The 22,720-nt window shown below is 47.9% G+C and overlaps 1 protein-coding gene across 1 annotated transcript; it reads right to left on the reverse strand.

Moving 5' to 3' along the window:
* Positions 1-1,521: 1,521 nt before the first annotated feature.
* Positions 1,522-21,360, reverse strand: LOC119112793 (ras and EF-hand domain-containing protein). Its single transcript, XM_037237073.1, has 7 exons — positions 21,285-21,360; positions 20,318-20,466; positions 18,651-18,909; positions 18,212-18,283; positions 17,901-18,025; positions 17,473-17,669; positions 1,522-3,947 (listed from the first exon to the last, which is right to left on the reverse strand). Exons 1-7 carry the CDS (start codon positions 21,295-21,297, stop codon positions 3,836-3,838), a joined length of 927 nt encoding a protein of 308 aa, XP_037092968.1. The 5' UTR covers positions 21,298-21,360; the 3' UTR covers positions 1,522-3,835.
* Between the last annotated feature and the right edge of the window lie 1,360 nt (positions 21,361-22,720).

Consider the following 22,720-nt stretch of genomic DNA (forward strand, 5'->3'; position numbering starts at 1 on the left):
GGTCACCATGACATTTGAAAGGTCAAAAAAGGTCACTGTCCTTGATTGAGCATGTGAACTTTTGCTTAGAACAGGTATTTAGCTTCTGAGAACACTTTGTAGACCAACAGGGAGGTTTGACGTTGTTTGACCTTAGTTGACTCGAAGGTCATGATGTAGGAGGCTCAAAATCTGACCTAGGTGAGATTACATGCAGACCATCACACCCTGTGAATTTGGTGTTTCTATATCTCTTAGTTCTTGAGATCTCAGACAGTCAAATTGACCCCCCACCCCCACCCGAGCGAAGGATATCCAACCGGCCATCCGGGCACATGTTAAAGTACAGCAAACGTGCAAAAAAGTTCATGCGAGGATCGTCAGTTTGTTGGCCTCACCTGGCGGTCATATCAGCAGCCAGCACGTTTTGCTTGGGGCAACCACGCTACAGACGAACGTTTGCCGTTTATGCCATGAGATAACTTTGGTGACGACATGACATTTAGCTCACCAAGTTATTATAGACATTGCTACGCTGACAAAGTGCGCTTCAGGGGCTACGTTCTCCACACCACTGTCGGCCTTATGCAGAGAAAACGGTCGAACAGAGTCGCAATACCTCCTCGCATGACGGGCTTTGCTGACAAAGGACGACATGGGCAGAAGGCGTGCCATAATGAAATCGATACCAGGACATCTGGCGTGCACCATACATGACGTTGTGTTCAGTTCAACCATGCTGCACCGCAGAGCTGGACTCAACATTGGATGCCTGGTGGTAGAAAGGGGAGGCCAGTTCTGAATGTCCCACCATTCATGCGTAAAACAAACAAAAATAAGGGAGCCGTTCTAGGCATAATTAAATACGGAAACATCACGACCGCCTTCGGAGGACATGACGCGTCCCATGTGGTCTGCCATGTGGTCTGCAATTATGTGTGTTGAGTTACGTGTAGTGAGGGCTGATATCTGAGGTCTGACGGCTATTTTCGGACCAAAAATAAGTTTCAAAAGCATTACTTTACCGTAGACCGTATCGTTGTCGTGTGTAAATAGCGCCACCAACGTACTGCATTGCTTTGCAGCACATTTCATTAGCTGCTGAAGCGTTTGAGCAGTTCATTCCTCCTAACCTGAAAATAGCAATTTAGGGACACAAACTGAACGGCGCGAGCAGATCAAATAGAAAATGCGACGGCATCTCGATTTTGTCCAAACGGCAAAAAGTGGCCGAAATCTGAGGATAGACCATCATAGCAAGCTTGAACATACCTTACGCTCAGGACACGGTCCCTGAATTTTTGTGAAACTGCACTCATGCACAGTCTTCTATCTTGTCTTCCTGACAGGGAATTGGTGGAGACGGCGGTGCCGCCAGCCGCGTGACAACAACGTTCCCAAATCGCGCGGAGTCACATCGGATAATGGAAACCTTGTGACACACCTCGAAACTTGCAGGCGTGCTCGCAAGGCTGGCCGAGAATGGCAGCGATCGGCGGTGCCATCTCTTCACAGATCCAGCGTGTATCAAACGGCTCGTTTCAGAAGCATGTATTCATGTAAGTCTTTTGCTAGGCGTAGCAACCAACATCCAATGACTATAACACACAAATTAGTATTTGTCACATTACACGATCAGCGTCCCAAAGTACCATGTGCGAGTAGTGTTTTGCGTTTTTGTGAGGTTACAAGTCACTCAATATCCTTCGTGAAACTAGGCACATGACAGGTCGAAATCCCATGAATGCACTTGTGACGTATATTGTGAAGGACTATGTTAGATCGGTTCACATGTTTTAATATGGGAGGGGCCCATAGCAACCTAACTAGCGGCACCCAGCACAAAGTTATGACTGCAACGTCATGAAGTGTTATTTTCCCAACATCAACCAGCCAAAGGAAAATCACTGAATACCACCTCCGAAAGTTGTCCGGGAGAAAGGAAATAAAAAACGGGGTGGAATGCGAATGAAAAGAACCAAAAAATAGGCAAATTAGAGCCAACTAGTAAAAAGGTCTTACTTGAAGAAGTAGAGGAAATGAAAGGGATGAATGTGAAAGTTGGAAAAGTCCAGATGAAAAGCTTTGAGGCTGGGTCTCCAGCGGGTATCCTGCGTCGCCTCTGCTTACTCTCGAAATCGGTTTGGCTCCCTAGGGCTTCGATTTACTTCCCCGCCCCTGCTGGCTGGTCCACGTGTCAAATCTTGGTGACGTCAATGGTCAAGCGGTAACATTTACAATCATCATTTACATTAACATTTACAATTATCAGTGGGGTATTATCTACAATCAAATACAAACTTTCCATTTATGTCGTGCTCTGTCCAACCAGCACACAGTCAGAGGCGACCCGTTAGGTTTGAGTTGAGGGGTGGATGGCATGCCAAGCACAGATGGGTTTTACTTTTTCGTATTGTTTGCCTGTTTTGATTTGCTCTACCCTGGAATTGAATATCTTCATTCTGATTTAACTGTATGCTCACTATCCAATGCCGTTTTCCTAGGAATTTAGCACACGTCTTTGGAAAGCTAGGGCAGAGCTCTACTTTCCACCAATTAAGAGCAACTAAGAGCAACTCTCTCATTTTCATCCGGCGAAAGTGTTAACAAGTCTCCTACGGAAATGGCGAACAGCTCGTTCTTGCTGCAGCGATGTGGTGATGAAGAACTACAGTTGCCTTAATGATGTCTTAATAAAATTTCGTAGGACAAGAGCGGATTGTTTTGAATAATAAATTCATACTCAGTCTTGATTGCTGCTATACAGTAATACATCAGGCGGTGTGCGTATACCAAAAAATTCGTGTGCCAGTTCGAGATGCCACCAACAAGATAGTTCATGATTCTGTCAGTGGGATTTCTCCCCTTTTCTTTTCGGAAGGTTCCAGTTTAAATTTGTATCCATATGAGTTTGCCTGTAAAACAGCCACCCATTTTATTTTTATCAAAGACTGGACCTTTTCAGGCGCAGTTTGCTCATTGAATGAACTAGCAAAGTATCATGTTTGGATTGTGGAGATAAGTAAAGACTATGTTTTTTTTGGCCTGAGCCCAATTGCCTTTTGTGCAATGTTTTTGAGGGAGGGTTTTGACCCAACTGTGAAAGGCAATGAGTCGAAATTAACCTTAGAGACAGAGGTCCATGGAAGTTTTTGAGAGGAATTTTAGATCAAATCGAAGATTCCTTTAGGTGAACGTGCTGTCACCTGATCTTAACCTAGCATGCACGCACATATACAGATATCACGACGGCACATAAGTACAAAGCTCAACGGGACCGTGTGTAGGTGATATGGGCAAAGGGAAACAGTTACTTGAATTAATGCATGTCATGTGCAGTCATGCCTGAGCCATTAAATGTGCTCTGAAAATGGGCGAAGCATTCCACATCACAGGGCATAGGGAATATGATGTCGGAAAAGATGAAACCTAGTAAATTAGCTTAGAATATCAAACGATCAAAATGCCGTTAAAAATTTAAAGCCAAAACAATTTCTGTGACGTGGTTTTATGCGAGATCTTACGCCAGTCACATTAAACTCTTGATGCATCACGCGTTGTCTTGCCTCTGACACAAACAGATGACAAGCATATCATTTTAGATCACAAACATACATCGCTTTGTTTCGAAACCACCACGCCTAGCAATGCCGGCAGGTCAGTTGGCCCGGGTCGGCAACGGATTCACTTGTTAAATGAATCTCTACGGCTAAGAACACATTCGTAGAGCAAAGCGCCTCAAGAGCACCAAGCGCGATTGCAGCTACTTTTGTTGGAGGGAAGGCAGATGGAGTAGCATGCACTGACGACCATGTCGCTGGTAATGCTTAAACGCTGCTGCGACGGGGATTATTTCTTAGCAGCTGGCTGGTGAGTTGCCGCCCGAGCAGCTTCCGTTCTTCTTGGCGTCATCGGCTACCTTCAGAGCAGAGGTCTGCACCTCGACGTCCTCGTTGGTGAGCATTCGTCTGCGGCATCCGTTTAGTAATCAGCGTACGTCAGACAAAAAAAATGTTTGGACAGAAAAGAACGCCCCTGCCCCCTGCTTTCCTTCTATGTCTCCGCACGTCTTCTTTTTTACGCATTGCTCTAAAGAGGTTGCCGCGGAATGTTGGCCCCATTCCCATCATCCAACAAAGCCGTAATGACTTGTGATGCAATGCTCAGAATGAAACCTAATCGTAAATTAGGGCTTCCGCATTGCACACGTGGCTTTTCCGAGCCATCGTGAAAAGATCAAACGCAAACTCAAAGGACAGAGGTGAATGCTAGAGACTCGTGCACACAAATTAAAAATATGTTTACACCCCGAGCTAAGTGAAATGCATATGTGCACACATGTACCGCATACGCCCAGTATTCTGCAGTAAAGTTATCCCAGCATCCTGCCGCATGTGGCGTTTAAAGGCCTGCCCGGAGAGAGAGCGGGAGGGGGGGGGCTCAGCTTCGGTGGCAGCGCACCGAACAGAGCGGCCGCCCGACGATGCAGGCGCCGCTCTCTCTAGTCTCGGCTGGCGATCTCGTTACCTGAAGGCTGTCGCCCTGCCTCGTATTTCACTCGCGAGACTCTGATACCATCGAGAAGTCGCAAACGAGCAATACGGGCTCGACAAGACGGGCATTATCACTTTTTGCCGAACATGAGGGCGTGATAGTGTACCAGTCCTCCAGCAGTGAGCCAGCCGAGGCACCCAAGTAGCTCCGCTGCATGATTATGTTTTTTGCAGCCAAATGCGACTTGTGCTGCGTTGTAAATCACCTTATGCAATCGTACTAACTTATTTGGAATACTATTCACGTACACCAAGATGCAATAACAGAGTCGCGAAAGGACTAGGGCGCCGACTAATGTGTACATCACAGAGCAAGATAAACAGTTTCGCAGATGTGCCGGATTAGACAACAACAAAAAAATGCTTACAAGAGATGCGTGGGAGAGCTATGTGAGAGCATTACCGAAAGCCAGACCTAGATTTTTCCACTCTGAGCAATATAGAGCCGAACCGAGCAGCATACAATAATGTCTTCTCGTTTCTCACACCACAACTGATCCCTGCAAACCATTTCATCATTTACGAAGGATATAACTGCCAATTCATAAACTTCACTCTGCTACCCAGCTGATAAGAAGAGCCGGCAAAGCATGCATTTATTACATGAGATACGCATTAATACACCACCAGCAGTTCTCTTCATTTGTATTGATATTACAGCCTTATTCATTAAAACCAAAGAAACCTGAACATAAGTCGTGTATACCTGACGAGTATTGGGGTTGTTTAAAGAATCAAAATACAAACAAAAATCGCGTTAGGCTTCCGTACCTCTTGACCTTAGCACGGGCTCGGGTGGGGGTTAAATTGACCCCCCAAAGGTTTTCCGGAACAGTTTCTGAACGGCGCGGCGTAGCCGCGCCAAACTCTGCACAGCTGTAAACAACTGAATAGCAGATAGTTTCACATCAAAAAATTAAATTTACCTTGTAAGGTCGTTGACCTGTGGCAGGTCAAAGTGAGGCCATCATTTCAGCGAAGTCAATTTCTAGGGAATCTTTCAATCTGATGCAACAACGGAATGTAAGACGACGTCACACATCTCTGAGATGCTTTCTTAGGCAACACAACAGTTCAATAGCAAATTACATTGACCTAAGATTAGATATAAAGGTCAGACCATGATCAAGACCAACCTGTTTTATTACCCTCGGGCTTGTTATATGGGGTAGTTTTTGGTCCTAATCTCGAATTTATTGATTGCAGGAACCACATCATATACCCTCCATGGACTTCTTAGAGGTAGGAATATGTCACTGACCTAAAATAACACAGGTTAACACTTTGTTTTTTTCGGAACATACTGCCTAGCGTAATGTTTGTCGTTTATTTAAATGCAAAACTCAGAGCAGCTTGCATGATTTTAGTCATCATGGCCTTCAAAAGAGTCGAGGTCAACAAGATCACTGGCCTTAAATGAGGATGTGACCTTCTGCTTAAAAACAGTTATCTAGGTTCTGAGGCCACTTTGGCGGCCAACCTAGAATTTGACCTTGTTCGACCTCATTTGACCCGAAGGTCATGACCTAAGAATCTGAAAGTTTGACCAAAGTGAGTTCACATACAGGTCAAAACACCCTGTAAATTTGGTGTCTCTAGCTCTCTTAGTTCGCTAGATCCTAGGGGGAACAAATTGGCCCCCCACCCGAGCGAAGGGTGTCCAGCCGGCCACCCGAGCGCGTGTTAATGCGAAAGGCGATGCATTTCACTTTTGAATGACTCACGAAATCGATGGGCACAAAACTACCAGGCCGTTTCCTTTTCAAATTTGTCTTTAGGCTTTGACGTTTTGCGCATGCGAAAACCACTCCAAGGACAAGAAAAACGTGGCCTCAGTTATGGCGTTCGTATCTTTCTACGCCCATGGTGCCAAGCGGCGTTGTTAAATGGTGCGCACACTTCATGCATGCTTTCTAGTTCACTTGCTGTGAAAATGCCAGTAACGGCCATTGGACAATTGAAACATAATAAGGCAAACGTGCAGACAAAGGCCATGTATTGTACTGGTTCGCACAAAGTAATGTCATTCCACGACCAATGGGCAGCTGTTGCATTTCGACCCAGTATCTTCATCGAACTTAATGAAGAGATGTATTTGCGGCATGAATGGGCCAAATACGATTCTGCAGATTTCAGAACCGTTCAGGGTACCGCTAAGGAGCTACGAGCTGATACAAATACGCGATGACGTCACGAAACGTATTTTCAACCGTCTTTACTGAAAACATACCGTGGGGTATAACGTGTGAGAAAGCTTCATCGGTAAGCTCAATATCTCTGATTATTTTCTGGAGGATGTGGCAATATAAGATTCAAGGTCAGTTAGATACATACACAAAATGCGATTGTTTGAACCTGCATTTAATTTCCTGAAAACGTCACGCTTTGATTTTCCTCAGACCTATAAGCGTTTAAAGAGCAATTGACTGCCCTTCAGTCTACAGAGGAACCTAATAGTACCCCTTCCAGATCGGCTTCAAACCGAATTTGAGCGCTATCGGATCACGCGCCGCGTTACGCCATAAGCCGACCGGCCGATATCGAGTGCCCCGGCGCGATCGGATCACCGCGTCGACCGGCCGGTATCGGGTGACCAGCGACCAGCGATCCAGTGACCAGTGACCGGGCGCGATCGGCTCATTGCGTCGACCGGCCGGTATCGGGTGACCAGCGACCAGTGACCAGGCGCGATCGACTCATTGCATCGACCGGCCGGTATCGGGTGCCCCGGCGCGATCGGATCACTGCGTCGGCCGGCCGGCATCGGGTGACCAGCGACCAGCGATCCAGTGATCCGGCACGAAAGCTCACTGCGTCGGACCGGCCGGTATCGGGTGACCAGCGACCAGCGATCCAGTGACCAGTGACCGGGCGCGATCGGCTCACTGCGTCAGGAACTGTGACCGTGACATTGCAACCATTTTTCAGCCTTACAGCATTTAACATAAATCATTTACACATTCTTTCGGAGTTCCGAAATAATGCCCGAGTAACAAACGTATGGTAATGGACTGTACATACCTGTCGTTCTTTGCGAGTCGTGTAAATGGCATTGTCGTGTGCTCTGAGTTTTCACATATCGTGCTTAAGCATGATATGCAAAGCTTAGCTGGAGCTCAACATGAGATAAAGCAAGCAGCCTGTCGGATATTGCATCACTTTGTACCTGTTGTTGTGCCCGAGTGCAGCCGCCTCGTGTGCTAATTCAGCGCGCCTGGGATCGCATACACGGAAATCGACACAACACTAATTGAAGTCGACGCCGACTCCACGCAAACTGGGCCGGGCCTAAGAGCGAATAGCTGTGCGTAGCGCCGTGATGCCAGCAAGTCGGGAAAGTAAAGACCTGCGGCTCTGCCACTTTCTGCAATTGCCAGGCGTCAATGTTCAATGAAGGGGATCGGGTGAAATTAAGTGAGGAAGTACAGAAAAGTATTGGCGCGGTGTAGCGACGTTACGTTGATTGTGGTGCAAACAATTTGTCATCACCATAAACAAGAGCTGCTTACATGTGAAGCTGTTGCAAGTTGTTGTTGTTGCTGATGTTGCGTGCCAAAATGAAGGCAGGTGTAAAGCCATTTGACCTAAGGAACAAACTAGCGAGGAGGAGTCTGTGCAAGATCGCCGACAATTATCTGGAAAAGAGCTCCGCTTTAAGGGTTTTGGTACAGATTGGTGATAAGCTGCATACGACTTGCAGGAAAAAAACATCGTCATTCATTATTTCAAATTTCGCTGCAATTTCGCACCGATTGGGTGCGTCGGAGCCGCAAAATCTAGGGACTAGAGCTCCAGCTCAACGGCAGGATCGAGCTCAGCCGCGGCGGTCCGAGCCTGGATCGTCTTATCACTTCGGATCAATTACGCGCAATATTGTTTTTAGTTGGAAACAAATTATGTCTATTCAGGTGAGAGCAATTTTACTTATTTTCACATGCTAATGCTGAACACGCCGGGTGAGCGAGGTTCTCCTTCCCACCACCCTCCCCTACACCAATTGTCTGCGTATGCCAATCGAGCACAGTAATGATAATGGTAGCATTCGAGTGCAGTTCTTTGTACAGGATGGTTCAGCACAAATTACGAATTACAAACGTATGTTTCCTATATTTTCCAGGTTGACAACAACCATGCGCTCGTGAATAACTGTTTTGCCTTTACAGAGGGACTGCTGGAAACGCAACAACTCAAGAAGGGACAAAGCAAGTTGGGTGCTGTCACGAAAGGCGTGAGCAGCGTCTGTCCACTGGCCACCGCCTTTTTCCAAAAAATGAATTTATTACACAAGACGCGGTCCAAGGCCGCCGCTGAAAAAAAAACACTTAAAAAACACTTAAGCGAATACAATATAAATATGCACATGGCATATTCGAAACGGCCAGTTACCGCGTCAGTTAAAGTATCGTTATCATCAGGATCTATATTATCGCCAGTGAAGGTCAAACTAGGTTATTAGATCTGCCGGATTGACTTTTCACGTAATATTGACCATTTTGCAGACCAGTATAGATGTTTAGATGTTCTATGCACTCCTCTCAAACATGATACTCTATTTTCGCCTTTGAGTGTGTTGAAAATAGGATGCGTGGTATCATGGCTCCTTTTCATCTCCTAGTACCTCATCGGCACGCTGTGCGATGAGGTACTAGGTACGGCTCTAAATAACTTGACCCTGCAGAATCACATTTGGGCCGCGTGATTACTGCATAGGCATGTCCTCGTCAAATCCGACGCGGATGCTGCGTTCAAATAGGCCTAAGGTTGATTTGCTGTGGAATGGCCCTTCTTTGTGTGAAGCAATACCATATATGGGGTTCGTATGTATGTTTGATTTGGTATGCTTCAAATATCCATTGGTTGTCACTGACATTTTCACAGCAAACGAACTGAAATCATGTATGTCATATGTGCACCACTAAACAACGCCTCTTAGCACCATGGGCACGGAAAGATACAGCACTATACATAAGGTTGTGTTGATCTCTTGTTTAGAGTAAATGTCGCAAATGCTAAACAACCCAACGCCAATACGCAATTTTGAAAGAAAAGGATCCCAGTCGTTTTGTGTCCATCGATTTTGCGAGTTTTTCAAGGTGAAAAACTATTGCTTTTCTTCATTAAGGCCAAAAAGGAAGGAAACCTTACGCTAATAACGTTTATAGTTTAATTTTTCGAACGACTTCATTATACCTCACGCATATATGAATTAACTTCAAGCTTCCTTGTATAGCATGCATAAGGTTGAAACCTTAAGAAAAATGCAAAAAATCGCAAGTGGCACGTTACTGTTTATCTTATGCAATATATGAGTTTTTTTCAAAGGCACCTAAAGCCTGCTGAGTCTACGAGAATCTGCGTATTGACACCTAATATTTCCATAAATGGTGAAACAGTCCACAGAAAGCAGTTGGATCATGAGAAATGCGGATGCACATTCACTTTTGCTCGGCTCGGTTTTGCATTGCTCGGAGTTGAAAAATTTATGTCTGGTTTTCGATAATGCTCTCACATGGAATTCCAACATACCTCTTATCATAAAAGATTGTTTTTGAGTTTTATCTGATCTGTCACATCTGCGAAACTATTCGTCTTCCTCTGTGACACACACACATTAGTCAACTGTCCTGGTCTTTTCGCAGCTCCGTTGTTAAAGCTCCGGTTAAAAAGTCGTTAACCCAGAGAGCTGAAGATCCCCTCTTCCCAAATTTCGTTTTAACACGTTCTTCGTCTCCCCAATGCAGGATAGCATCGATTTAAGTCCTTTCCTAGAATGCCCCCCGCCCCAAAGCACGGCATAGCGGAGTTGTGTAGGCTTTGTGAGATTGGCTTGTAATGTGCAGTTCATTAAGCACAGGTTTTAAGGAGGCTGAAGCTCGTTACTGGTTCGCTGTTAACGAGAATTCGGTTCACGTATATATTACCTTAGCACTCATCACTTGTTCCCATAAGGCCAGGAATGTAAAATTACCAACATATTTTTCGGGTGCGCTATCAAATCTGTGACTGCAGAAAAGCCATGGGGCGGGACTCGGCCAGGTTCATGTTCAGCTAAATAGGCATGCGATCCGGGGGCGGATTCAAAGGGGGGGTGGTCACGGGGTCATGGCCTCCCCTTGGGCTCCGAGGGGGCCGTGGCTGGCCGAACAGATGCAGTTTTTTTACACAAAATGCAACAAAACTGAGTATCTTAGGACTTTCAGGTGACCAAGAACAGTTATAAGCGAAAGTGAAAGATCTATGAGAGGCAAAAAAATCAATGATTGGAAAAGTTGTGAACTGGAAGTTTTAAGCCTCATTGCACTGCCTAGGGGACTCATGCCGCTTCCGAGGGACCTATATGCCCACTTGCAAGATCATTTAGATCGTTAAGGTGCATTCCAGGTTGCCCTTCATTTCTTTGCATTTGCTCGGAGGGCCTTACGCTCTTGACTGTATGTTAGCCTGCTCTGATGCACTGGATCATTCGGGGGTCCTTTGCTTCGGGTCGTAATTACTTCCTAATTGAATGGAGGGCCCTACGCTCTTTTTGGGAACCTTGTCTGTTAACCTGCTCGGGCACACGCGATCATTCGGGGCCCTCTACATTGGGTCTTGGGTACTTCTTATTTGAATGGGGGGGGGGGAGCTATGCTCTTGTCGGGAGCCTAACTGATAGCCTGCTCGTGTACATTTGATCGTTGGGGGGGGGGGCCTCTACATTGGGCCTTGGGCACATGCTATTTGAATGGGGCCGCAAGCACTTGTCGGGTGCCTCCTCTGTTCGCCACCTTGGTCACACTGAATTGTTCGGGGACCGTGCACATTGGCTCTTGGTGTTTGAATGTAGGGCCCTCTGCTTTCATCCGGGTCACCTAATAACCTGTTCGGGTACACTCCATTCTTCGGAGGCCCTCCGCACCGGATTTTAGGTGCTTTTTATTGTAATGAAAGGCATTACGCTCCTGTCGGGGCCCCTTCTGATTACATGCTCGGGCCCATTCAATCGTAGGGGACCTCCACACCTGGTTTTGGGAACTTCCTTTTTAAATGGAGCGCCCACCGCCCTTTTCGGGGCCCTATCTGTCAACCCGCTCTGGCGCACTCGATTATTCGGAGCCCTCTACATCGTGTGGTGGGTATTTCATATTTGAACGGAAGGCCCTACGCTCATGTCGGGGGCCCCCATCTGTTAACCTGCTCGGGCACAATCGAATATCCGGGGGCCCTTGCACATTGTGTCTTGGGCACTTCCTATCTGAATGGAGGGCCCTACGCACTTGTCGGAGACCCCATCTGTTGGCTGCTTCGGCCACATTAGATTGTTCGGGGCCTATTTATTGAGTCTTGGTGTTTGAATTTAGAGCCCTACACTCCTGTCTGGGCCACCTGATAATTTGCTCGGGTATACTCTATCTTTCGGGAGCCCTCCGCATTGGGTCTTGGCTACTTCTTATTTCAATGGAAGGCCCTATGCTCTTGTCGGGCTCTTCTGATAAGCTGTTTGGGCACATTCCATCATTCTGGGGCGATTTATGTGGGGTCTTCGGTGTTTCCTGTTCGAATGGAGGGCCCTACGCTCTTGTTGGGAAACATATTTGTTAACCTGCTCGGGCGCACTCGATCATTCGGGGGCCCTCTACATTGGGCCTTGGGTACTTTCTATTTTAATGGAGGGCCCTACGTTCTTGACGTGGGCTCTATATGTTCAACTGCTCTGACGCACTGGATCATTCGGGGGTCCTCTGCATTTTGTCTTAAATACTTCCCATTTGAATGGAGGGCCCTACGCTCCTTTTTGGGAACCCTATCTGTTGACCTGCTTGGGCACACTTGACCATTCGGGGGCCCTCTACATTGGGTCTTGGGTACTTCCTATTTGAATGGAGGGCTTCACGCTCTTGACGGGTGTCCTACACGTTAACCTGTTCGGGCGAACTCGATTGTTCAGAGCCCTACACATTGCTTTGTAAGTATGTCTTATTTGAATGGATGGCCTTATGTTCTTGGCGAGCCCTATCATTTCAGCTGCTCGGGCCGGTGGCGGATGCAGAGGGTGGGGTGGGGGGGGGGGGGGGGGGCAAGGGGCCATGCCCCATGGACCATGCCGAGGGTACCTAAAGACTCCGAAGGGGCTCATAACCGGCCGGACGGACACAGTTTTCTGGCACAAAAAAAACACAAAAATTGGATGTCTTTGGGCCTACAGACGATCAAGAACCATTGTAAGCGAAAGTAAAGAGTTCATAAGTAAGCGAAGCTCATTCTTCACTGATTGAAAAAGTGTTGCTTGGGAGAAATTTTGGGGCTCATTGCGTTGTCTAAAGGCATCACGCTGTTGGTTGCCTGGCCCTATATGTCCACTTGCCGGTTCAATCTGATCGCTAAGGAGCTTTCCACGTCGTCCTCGATCTTTCCTCATTTTCTCGTATGGCTCAATGAGCTGTTGGGATGCTATTTTCCCCTGTACCTGAGCACTGTTGATCGATCAGGTTTTCCTCCACGGATTTTTCCCATCCGCCCGAAAGGCTCTATGCAGTTTTTTCCGGGGTCCCATATGCCAGGGTACACTAAGCTGCTAAGGGGCCCTTCATATAAGTTTCTGGTTCTTTCCACTCGCTTGAAGGGCCTTGTGCTCTTGCTACGCCCCTTGTAAGTTAAGGCATGGGGACACTCGATGCTCAGGGGCCCTCTAGTTTGATCAATGGCTCTCTTCCTTTGGTCTCATTTGCGGAGGACTTTCTCCATTGCTATCGAGGCTCGTGTTGTTTACCTGCCCGTGCACTCTTGGATCGCACAGGGGTATTAATTCATGGTCTCGGATAATTCCCTTTTGCTCGGAGGATCCTGTGCTATGGCCGGGGCCTTATATGTCAGCCTGCCGGGACACTACCGATCAGTTAAGGGCCCACCACGTTGGTCTTGCGTTCTTTTTGCTTGCTCTGAGGGCCCTATACTTGTTGACGAGTGCCACTTTGTTGGCCTTCTGTGGCACCCATGGTTGCTCAGGTTCCATCCCTATTAGCCTGGGTGCCTGTGCCTTAGATGATCCGCAGTCGAATATGCGCCGATGAATTTTTACGCGTGATTGCCGAACGTAATTTGATATGCCGTGGACGTCGTATGTGTCATTTTCATTGACTATTGAGTGTGTGATCCTTATTATGTTAGTGCATGATGTCTTAGCAGCATAATTTGAAGGTTTTGATATGTTGCACTCCTCAATAGCAAAGGAAAAGCTCTGCATTAGTCATCAGCCATCAGCTGATTGCACTGCCCAACCGGCTAGCCATTAAAACATAAGCTAGGAATCAGGTCCTTGCTTGGTTTTGATGGTTGTTAGCAGCTAACTCAAGTTTATTTTGCCTGTTGTTCCAAAACACTTCGCCCCAAAAACGCAGCATTTAAAATGATCCGCAGAAAATGAGTAAGCTCTACGTGCATGCATGCGCACCACGCTTGTGCTTTATAGGGCTGTGCACGGTAAGACAGGTTTCCGTATTTATTTTATAAATAAAGAAGTAAATATATACATACATACGTACATATATGTACACACACACACACACACACATATATATATGTATATATATACCACTTGCCTTAAAATTTAATGACCGATATGCAAGGAATTTTTTTGGAAGAGTACCCCAAACTCCAGGGGGCCCACAATGTCCAGTCCCCCCTTGACGAAATCCTGCATCCGCCCTTGATGCGATCAGGAGTGACGTTAGGTGTGTGCGGGAGGCGAAACAGCCACCTGCCATGCCTCCCGGTGTTGATGGATGGATCGACGCGTCCAAACTCCCCGCATGCCACGACACCGGGGCGGGTTTCGAGCGCTTTCATGGTTCTTCCTTAGCACGATCTGAGAGAACATTGCCTACACGAGTGATGGCCAGTTCAAGGTGGCTTCCGTGACGACAGGCCTCAGCCGGCGATAGACGCAATAGGAGCGGCGTCTGAGTCTGAATTATGCATGGTACAGCCTGACTGAATGAGATGAATGCCAATATTGAACGTCATTACAATAGAATGGTACAATAGAATGCAGGCATATGGGATATGTATAATATATATATATATATATATATATATATATATATATATACATGCAAGTTTTGATTAAAAGCAACTGCTGACCTCAGCATGGACGGGCTTTTTGACGCATCGTTCTAGTTTCCGTGCCTTTAACTTCGAATTATCGCCTAGATTAAAGATGGTTCGCACAAAATTTCTTCAATATTCATCGCTCCTTACATTCTAACGTTTTGAGATCCTATCTCATCGTCGGAGAAGACTGAATGGCACAAGAAATAAGTTTTGAGTCTTAAAGGGTAAAAAATTGTGCACTTCGGTTGGAAACATTTTTTGGTACGGAGAAAACAAAAGAGGCGTGGATAATTGAACTAAGACAGAGTCCTTTACCACTTTGATACATATAAGAAATGCTCACAATGGGAACACTACACAAACACACTGAGAAAGCTATTGCCACAATCACATCAACAGTGCTGACCGCCCACCACCTTATAGTTAAAGAGTTGTGTAAGCATTTGTTTGTCTGTTAAGGGCCGGAGAGAGTTCGTTAATGAATGTGCTTTCCCAACTTAACAGGCGTCTTCTGTCATTGCACGTCCGTAAAATGCCAGTGTTGTCTGTCAGTTGTTGTCGTGTCAATGTCATGACATGTTCGTGTCGCATGTGGTCTAGGGGTGCCCTGTCACGTAAGTGCATTGTCAGGCGTCGTGAGTGTCGTTGTGGTCACATCAATGTAGTGTACGGAACGAAGTTTGCAGCCTTCGATGCTGCATTTGAATTGATACACTATATTAATGCATTTTAGCTTGTGGGGTTTGTCTGAGCTGTCTCTCATGAGAAAGCTAAAAATTTTCTTAATACAATAACAAATGACGATGTTTATTTTGTGGTCGTTTTTGCCTTAAACATGTCAAGAGATAAGTCCCCGTAAAGATGTTTCGTCTAATTTTTGGGCAGATGTCATTTCATTTTGATAATGCAGTTTGACGGTTGGTTGGATGTCTTGTCTTGGTTTGCTGCCAAAGTGTCTGGTCATATGTCGTTGCTTTTCGTTTTCAACGTCAGAATTCCAAAAACCGTTGTTCACCAAGATCTGCCTGATTTTTATCAATTCTGAATGTAGTCCTGTCCAATCAGAGCAGTGCTTAAATGCACGCCTAATGAAGGACCTTATGACGCTAATTTTGTAGCGTCGAGAACACTCACTGTCAGCATTTAAGCACCGTCTGTTGTTGGTCTGTTTTCGGTATATAGTCGTTTTGAATCGCTGTCATTGTCCATCGACAGTCACGTCAAGAAAGGGTATTATGTTTTGCACACTTAGCTCTATTGTGAATTTTAAACCAGACTGCTCTTCAAAGGTGCTTTTGAGACGTCCTAGTTGGTCAGTGTCCCTAACTTCCACAAAGATATCTTCTACATATTACGCTTATGTATATTCGTCTCGTCTTCGTTTCTTGACGTAACTGTCGATGGACAAGGACAACGATTCAAAACGACTGTATACCGAAAACATACTAACGACGGGTGGTGCTTAAATGGTGATAGTGAGTGTCCTCCGCGCTACAAAATTAGCGCCATAAAGTCCTTCATCAGACGCGCATTTAAGCACTGCTCTGATTGGACAGGACTGCATTCAGAATTGATAACAATCAGACAGATCTCGGTGAAAAACTTCTTTTTTTTTGTTGAAATTCTGACGTTGGAGACGAAATACAACGACATATGACCAGACACTTCGGCAGCAAGCCAAGAGAAGACATCCAACCAAACGTCAAACTGTGTTTTCAAAATCTAATGACATTTTCACACACGTAAGACAAAGAAGCTTTACGGGGAATTACCTCTGCACATGTTAAAGGCAAAAACAACCACAAAATAAACATCGTCATTTATTATCGTGATCAGATTTTTTAAAAACTTTCTCGTGAGAGACAGCCCAGACAAACACGACAAGCTAAAATGCACATGGTGTATCAATTCAAATGCAACATCGAAGGCTGCAAACTTCATTCCGTACACTACATTGGTGTGAACACGACACTCACGACGCCTGACAATGCACTTACGTGACAGGGCACCTCTAGACCACATGCGACACGAGCATGTCATGACATTGACACAACAGCTGACAGACAACACTGGCATTTTACGGACGTGCAATGACAGAAGACGCCTGTTAAGTTGGGAAAGCATGTTCATTAACGAACTCTCTCCAGCCCTTAACAGATAAACAAATGCTCACACAACTCTTTAACTATAAGGTGGTGGGCGGTCAGCACCGTTGATGTGATTGTGGCAATAGCCTTCTCAGTGTGTTTGTGTGGTGTTCCCATTGTGAGCATTTCTTATATGCATCAAAGTGAAAAAGGGCCCTATCTTAGTTCAATTATTCATGCCTCTTTTGTGTTCTCCGTACCAAAAGATGTGTTCCAGCAGAAGTGCACAATTGTTTATCCTTTAAGATTCAAAACATATTTCTTGTGTCATTCAGTCTTCTCCGACGATGAGATAGGATCTCAAAACGTTAGAATGCAAGGAGCGATGAACATGTGAGTAATTTTGTGCAAACCATCTTTAATCTAAGCGATGATGCGAAGTCAAAGGCCCGGAAACTAGAACGATACGTCAAAAAGCTCGTCAATTCTGAGGCAGCAGTTATTTTTAATTAAACAAATATAAAAGAAAGGATGCTGCCAAAATATTCCAATATATATATATATATATATATGAGTGTGTGTGTGTGTGTGTGTGTGCGTGCGTGTGTGCGTGCGTGCGTGCGTGCGTGCGTGCGTGCGTATGCGTGCCTATAGCCAGTCCTATGGCTGCTCCAGCATTATCTAGCACATGCGTATCATTACTTGCCAAGTCACTTCTACCTTCAGAATGATTTGCCCAGTCCTATCACTCTCCCGAGGATTACCTGCCCAGCTCCACCACCGCCTCCAGCATGCCTTCGCCGGTCTTGGCGCTGGTTTCATGGAAGTGGGCGCCGAACTGGCGGGCCAGCGCCTCGCCCTGCTGTCGGCTGAGGCACGGCTTGCCCTCCTGGGCCAGCAGCGGCCGCATGTCGCACTTGTTGGCACACAGCATGACGGGCACCCGGCTGTCCGTCACCTCCTGCGCACGGACACGACGGAGGGAACTCGAGAGAGACAGTGCCAGGTGCTCTCTGCACATCACTGGTGCCCTCGAATGTATTCACGAGAGCAATTTTGGGCACGGGACATGATTTACAGAGCAAAAGTTTGTTCTGATCTGTTCAATGTTAATAACTGTACTCTCAACCACGTTTAGCGAGCATCTCTCTGGCTAAAGCACAGCAGCTAGTTGCCTTGCCGTTTGACTCACGTCAATGCTCTGCACCCACTGCCGCACGTTCAGGAAAGATCTCTCGCTGGTGATGTCGTAGAGCAGCATGACACCGTCTGCCCGTCGAAAGTAGGACTTCGTGATGGAGCGAAACCGCTCCTGACCTACCACACACAGCACACATTCGTCATCACCCGAGTGTTGCCGCACAGAGCGAACATCACATAGCACGCTGTGCTTCTGGCATATGACACATTTCATATTTACACCGAAGTTGAATGAAAGTGGTTTGAATGGATGCGAGTCATCAATCTGCAAACGGATGACAAGGAGCGTGTGCCACTGCTTACCGGCGGTGTCCCAGAGCTGAATGGCGACGTTCTTGTCGTCCACGCACAGTGTTTTCACCTGGAAGTCCACACCTGGAAGCAGCGTGTGTGCAAGTAATCGACTATAGCAGACGCACATACGCTCACTCGCAGACGCGCGGGCACTCGCACAGCCATGGATACGGCATTGCTTCCGCAGATAGCGTGCTTGGCAGCTCCAGCGTTTTTAGTTTTCTGCATGATGAGGTGCCACCGTCACCATAAATCTGCCAAGGCCTAACTCAAATAAATCAGAAGTCGACTCAAAATCATTCAGCGAAGCACATGTGCCGTTGACGACAGTATCGCCGTACTGCACGCGTGGCACTCGCGTGAGCACTGTCGCCAGGCTGCTGCCCTCTCCTCACTCCTCCTGCCCCCCCCCCCCCCCCCCCTTTACAAGGGACCGCCACACACTCACCCAGCGTGGAGCTGATGTTGGTGACGAACACACCCTTGCAGATGCGTGTGATGAAGGTCGACTTGCCGACGGCCGCGTCGCCGGCGAACACCACTTTGTATGTGCGGTCGGGCGGCCCAGTCGGCTCGTACAGCGCCATCTGTGCGGTGGCGGCGCCCGAAGGTGAAGTCCGACCGCTAGACGGCGCCACGTGGCGCCTCAGCAGCGGTGAGCCCCGCGGAGAGAGGCGGTGCGGCTCCCGGCACTGGTCAACGGACGACTGAAACAGGACCGGTGCACTGTGCTGGTCAACGGCACGACTGAAACAGAACCGATGCAATGTGTTGGTCACTGGACGATAGGAACAGGACGGGTGCACTGTGTTGGTCACTGGACTGGAGGGACAGGACGGGTGCACCGGGTTGGTTACTGGACGACAGAAATAGGATCGGTGTACTGTGTTGGTCACTGGACGACAGGAACAGGACGGGTGCACTGTGCTGGTTTATGGACGACTGGAACGGGACTGGTGCACTGCGCTGGGCACTGGACGACTGGAACAGGACCGGTGTACTGTGTTGGTCACTGCACGACCGGAACAGGACAGGTGCACCGTGATAGCCACCGGATGACTGGAACGGGACCGGTGCGCTGTGTCAGACGTTGAACAACTACAGCGAAAACCATGCACTGAGCGGGTCACTGGCCGCAAGAAACAAAACAAGTTCACTGTACTAGTCACTAGATAATTAAAGCAAGTTAAGTTGCTGGACTAGCCTCAAAGACTGAAACGGGAACAATTCACTGCACTCGTCACTTGACAGCGGAACAGGACAAAACAGCTGACAGAATCACTGCAATGGTCACTGGGTGACTACAGCGAGGTAAGCTTACTGCACTGGCCGTTGTGTGACCTAAGTAGGAAAAGATCACCGTGCAGCAAGGCAGGATGACTGAAAGAAGAGCAATCCATTGCGCCGAAGAAGCACAAGCACAAGATGAAGATGAAGGATGCATGAAGAATAGGATCACTTGACTTATTACAGGAGGTTGAAGCATAGCATGAACACTACGAAAGATCAAGCTCAAAAGAAGAGCGACTACAGTATACAGTCTTCAGACAAGTACACTAAGATCAGCTCCCTCTATGGGCCACTCAGCTAAATAACGCAAACAAGACGCAACTGCAATATCTGTGCTCCGACTCGGTTCATTTGAAGCTATTTTGGCCAACAATGATCATTCCTCATTATGTGATTGAGGCGAGAGGTAAGCGACGGAACAACTTTGCGGCCACCCTAGGTTACCATGGCTAAACAGACATGCCCGACGTAGTGACCCGACTTCGCGGCTTGTGTAAGCTATTGAATGGGACTGTGCAGTTGTGAGTTGGACTCATGATTCGTGACCGCAGCACGCTCCCAGTGAAGTGACACGCAGCAGGAATTTAAACTGAAGCGATGAAGAGACCGCTGCTGGTCATTGGACCTCGGGACTAGTAACGCCTATTGAAACGTTTGTCTTGTGTCCTCAGTGTCTCACAAGGTAAAAGTGATCACGCATAGCAACTTAAAAAGACAACATAAGGATAGCCAAATGTCTCAAAATTTAGCTCTGGGAAACTGGTGCGCTGTGGATGTTAGGGTAATGTGTTGTATCTACACCATAATCGCAGGCAAACCTCTCACCAGCATTATTTCGTCGACGCCGCTGTTTTGTTGCGCGTCATAGTCGTCGAGGTCGTCTCTGAGGGACCTGTCTAGAGACAGCTCGGCGTCGTCGCGCGTGGAGCGGCACAGACCGCTGTCCGTCTCGTCAGGGTCCTTCAGGCCGCTGTCTGCCGGCCGGACACGCGGTCACGTATGTCACTGGGGTCGGTGCATGCCACGTATGGGTGACGGAAGCCCTTCTCGGCACCGCTCCCAGGCGGCCAGCACCTGTGGCCTGGGGATTGCGAGGCAGTCGTTCTGAAAAAATTGAGGCATATGACCACCCGGAGCATCTTAAAAACTTCGTAACTGTCCAGCTGCCCTCTTTATAAGAAGGAGCCAAGCGTTGTGTCGTCGCCATTAGGGCTTTACGACGCACTCAGCTGCTGAGGTGACATGGCGTCGCCTGCCTCTCACCCTGGCATGACGGGTCGGCATCGCGGGGAACCGAACCCCATACCTCTGGTTTCCCAGACGCGCAGTTTTCAACGCAGCGGTATGCTAGTGTTGACACGTCCATTTACACATCATGCTTGCCAGTATGCAGCACAAGCCCAAAATCCGAGTAATGGTCGTAAGTTTTTGTTTTGACTGGCTCACCGGGGAAGCAGCTTGTAGCCCGAAAAGGTAGCATCCCATGAAATGACATTATTAATACCAACATTCACAAATACCCACAAATATCCGTGCATTTTCCGTGAATTGTAAAAATATGACATCACCACGTTGCACTCAGAGGTTAATTTGTCTGAGCCATATCCTGACAGTTTACTGAGTCTGTTGCTTGTCTTCAATATGTTCTCCAACGGCAAACCAGATATTGCGCCCGAAAACTCATCTCTGGATCTGGGTTGCGCCCTCCACAATCGACGGAGCCCATGAGATACCTGCACTCTCCGAAACTCGCGGTCCTTCACCGAGCTCTCCCTGTCACGCCTCGCCTCACCGAGGTCTCTCATGAGCCGGGGGATGCCGTACGACACGTCGTCGGGCACGGCGCGGCGGCGCGCGGCCGGAGAGCGGGCGCCCTCGCTCTCGCCGGCGCTGTCGGCCTCCTCGCCGCGCGAGCTCAGCTGACTAGCCGGCCGCTGCAGAGGGCGCTGCCGACCGGCGCCCTCCTGCAGCGTGTGGCGCAAGCTGTCGTTCGTGTCCTGGATGCGCCGGTTCGCCTCTCTGTCACCAGACGGCGCCCGCGGGCGGGCCGGCTCAGACATCAGGGTTGACACGCAGGTGAGCTGAAGGGGCTGACACGCAGGTGGGACGGGGTCCGCGCTGAGCGCCGCTAGCAGCGTAATTAATGCGGGCTGCTACGTTCCACATCATTCCTTCAAAAACGGTCCTCAAGAAACATTTTGTACAATGAGAAACAGTGTGTACGATGATGCTCTAAAACGTAAGCAGAAAAAGATGAAATTATCAAACAAGTCATATGTCTCCTGCACATTTAACAAAAAAATTGGAACTGACTATGTTGTTTCATGTTAAGAACCATATACATCGCAGCGGGGTACACAATATCATGGTCGAGCTACTGTGCACAAGCAGGTCTTTGCCAATCGGTCGTCCCACCGCGAGCACGTACTGAAGGACCTGCGACTGTCTCTGCAGCTGCTCCTGCCGAGCTACATACTCCTCCAGCTGTGCGCGTTCCCTGAAAGCACACCCATCGATCGACCGACTGTGAGCTGCACGCAGAAGCATGGTTCGGCTGCAAGCCGCTCACGGCTGCGCCGTCCGCAGAGGGAGGGGGGGGGGATCTGACGCGGTCGACCTTCCGTTCTGGCCAGACCATTGCGAGAGAAGACGGTCAGCGTGCACGAAGGAACCGTAGATCACGAACTCTCACATTAGGAATAAAACACCAAGTTGTATTACGTAGAGACGTACCTACGCCATATGCGTACGTCATGGAAGGCTCTATTTTGCAATTTGAAGACATTCCCAATGTGATTTTTGAAAAGTGGTAACAAACGCACTTAAAGCCGTAAAAAACGTAAAACTGTCCCGAAAAATCTGGGATGAGCGGTAGCCATTAGCCGCAGAGCACCTGGTGAGGCGAATGGCCACACCATACGTCGAAGACTCAGGGGCCGAGAGAAAGACGTCAGCGGACACTTACGTGTGCAATTCGCTGCACTTCTCCTCGTATTTCGACCGGATCTGCGCCATCTCGGCTCTCATTAGGGCAATGCCCGTTTCAGTCTCGGTCAGAGTCATCTGTCGACGAATAAAGCAACTAGTCAAAGTAAGCCTCAAAGTGTACTCGCGTCGAATTTAAGAGGACGCTTCTGGTGGTTATTCTACAGCTCTCTTGATCAACACATAATTTCATCGGCTTAGTAACGCCTGAGATGGACTCATCTATTGACCAGCGGTGGTTCA

This window comes from Pollicipes pollicipes, unplaced genomic scaffold, assembly GCF_011947565.3.
Source record: "Pollicipes pollicipes isolate AB1234 unplaced genomic scaffold, Ppol_2.1 Scaffold_7261;HRSCAF=8764_pilon_pilon_pilon, whole genome shotgun sequence".
In the NCBI taxonomy this organism is placed as follows: domain Eukaryota; kingdom Metazoa; phylum Arthropoda; class Thecostraca; order Pollicipedomorpha; family Pollicipedidae; genus Pollicipes; species Pollicipes pollicipes.

Coding starts and splice junctions, on each gene's coding strand:
- LOC119112793 (XM_037237073.1), bottom strand. Junction 18,026..18,211: donor TCAGCTCTGGGACACCGCCG/GTAAGCAGTGGC, acceptor TGTGTGTGGTAG/GTCAGGAGCGGTTTCGCTCC. Junction 17,670..17,900: donor AGTGGGTGCAGAGCATTGAC/GTGAGTCAAACG, acceptor GTCCGTGCGCAG/GAGGTGACGGACAGCCGGGT.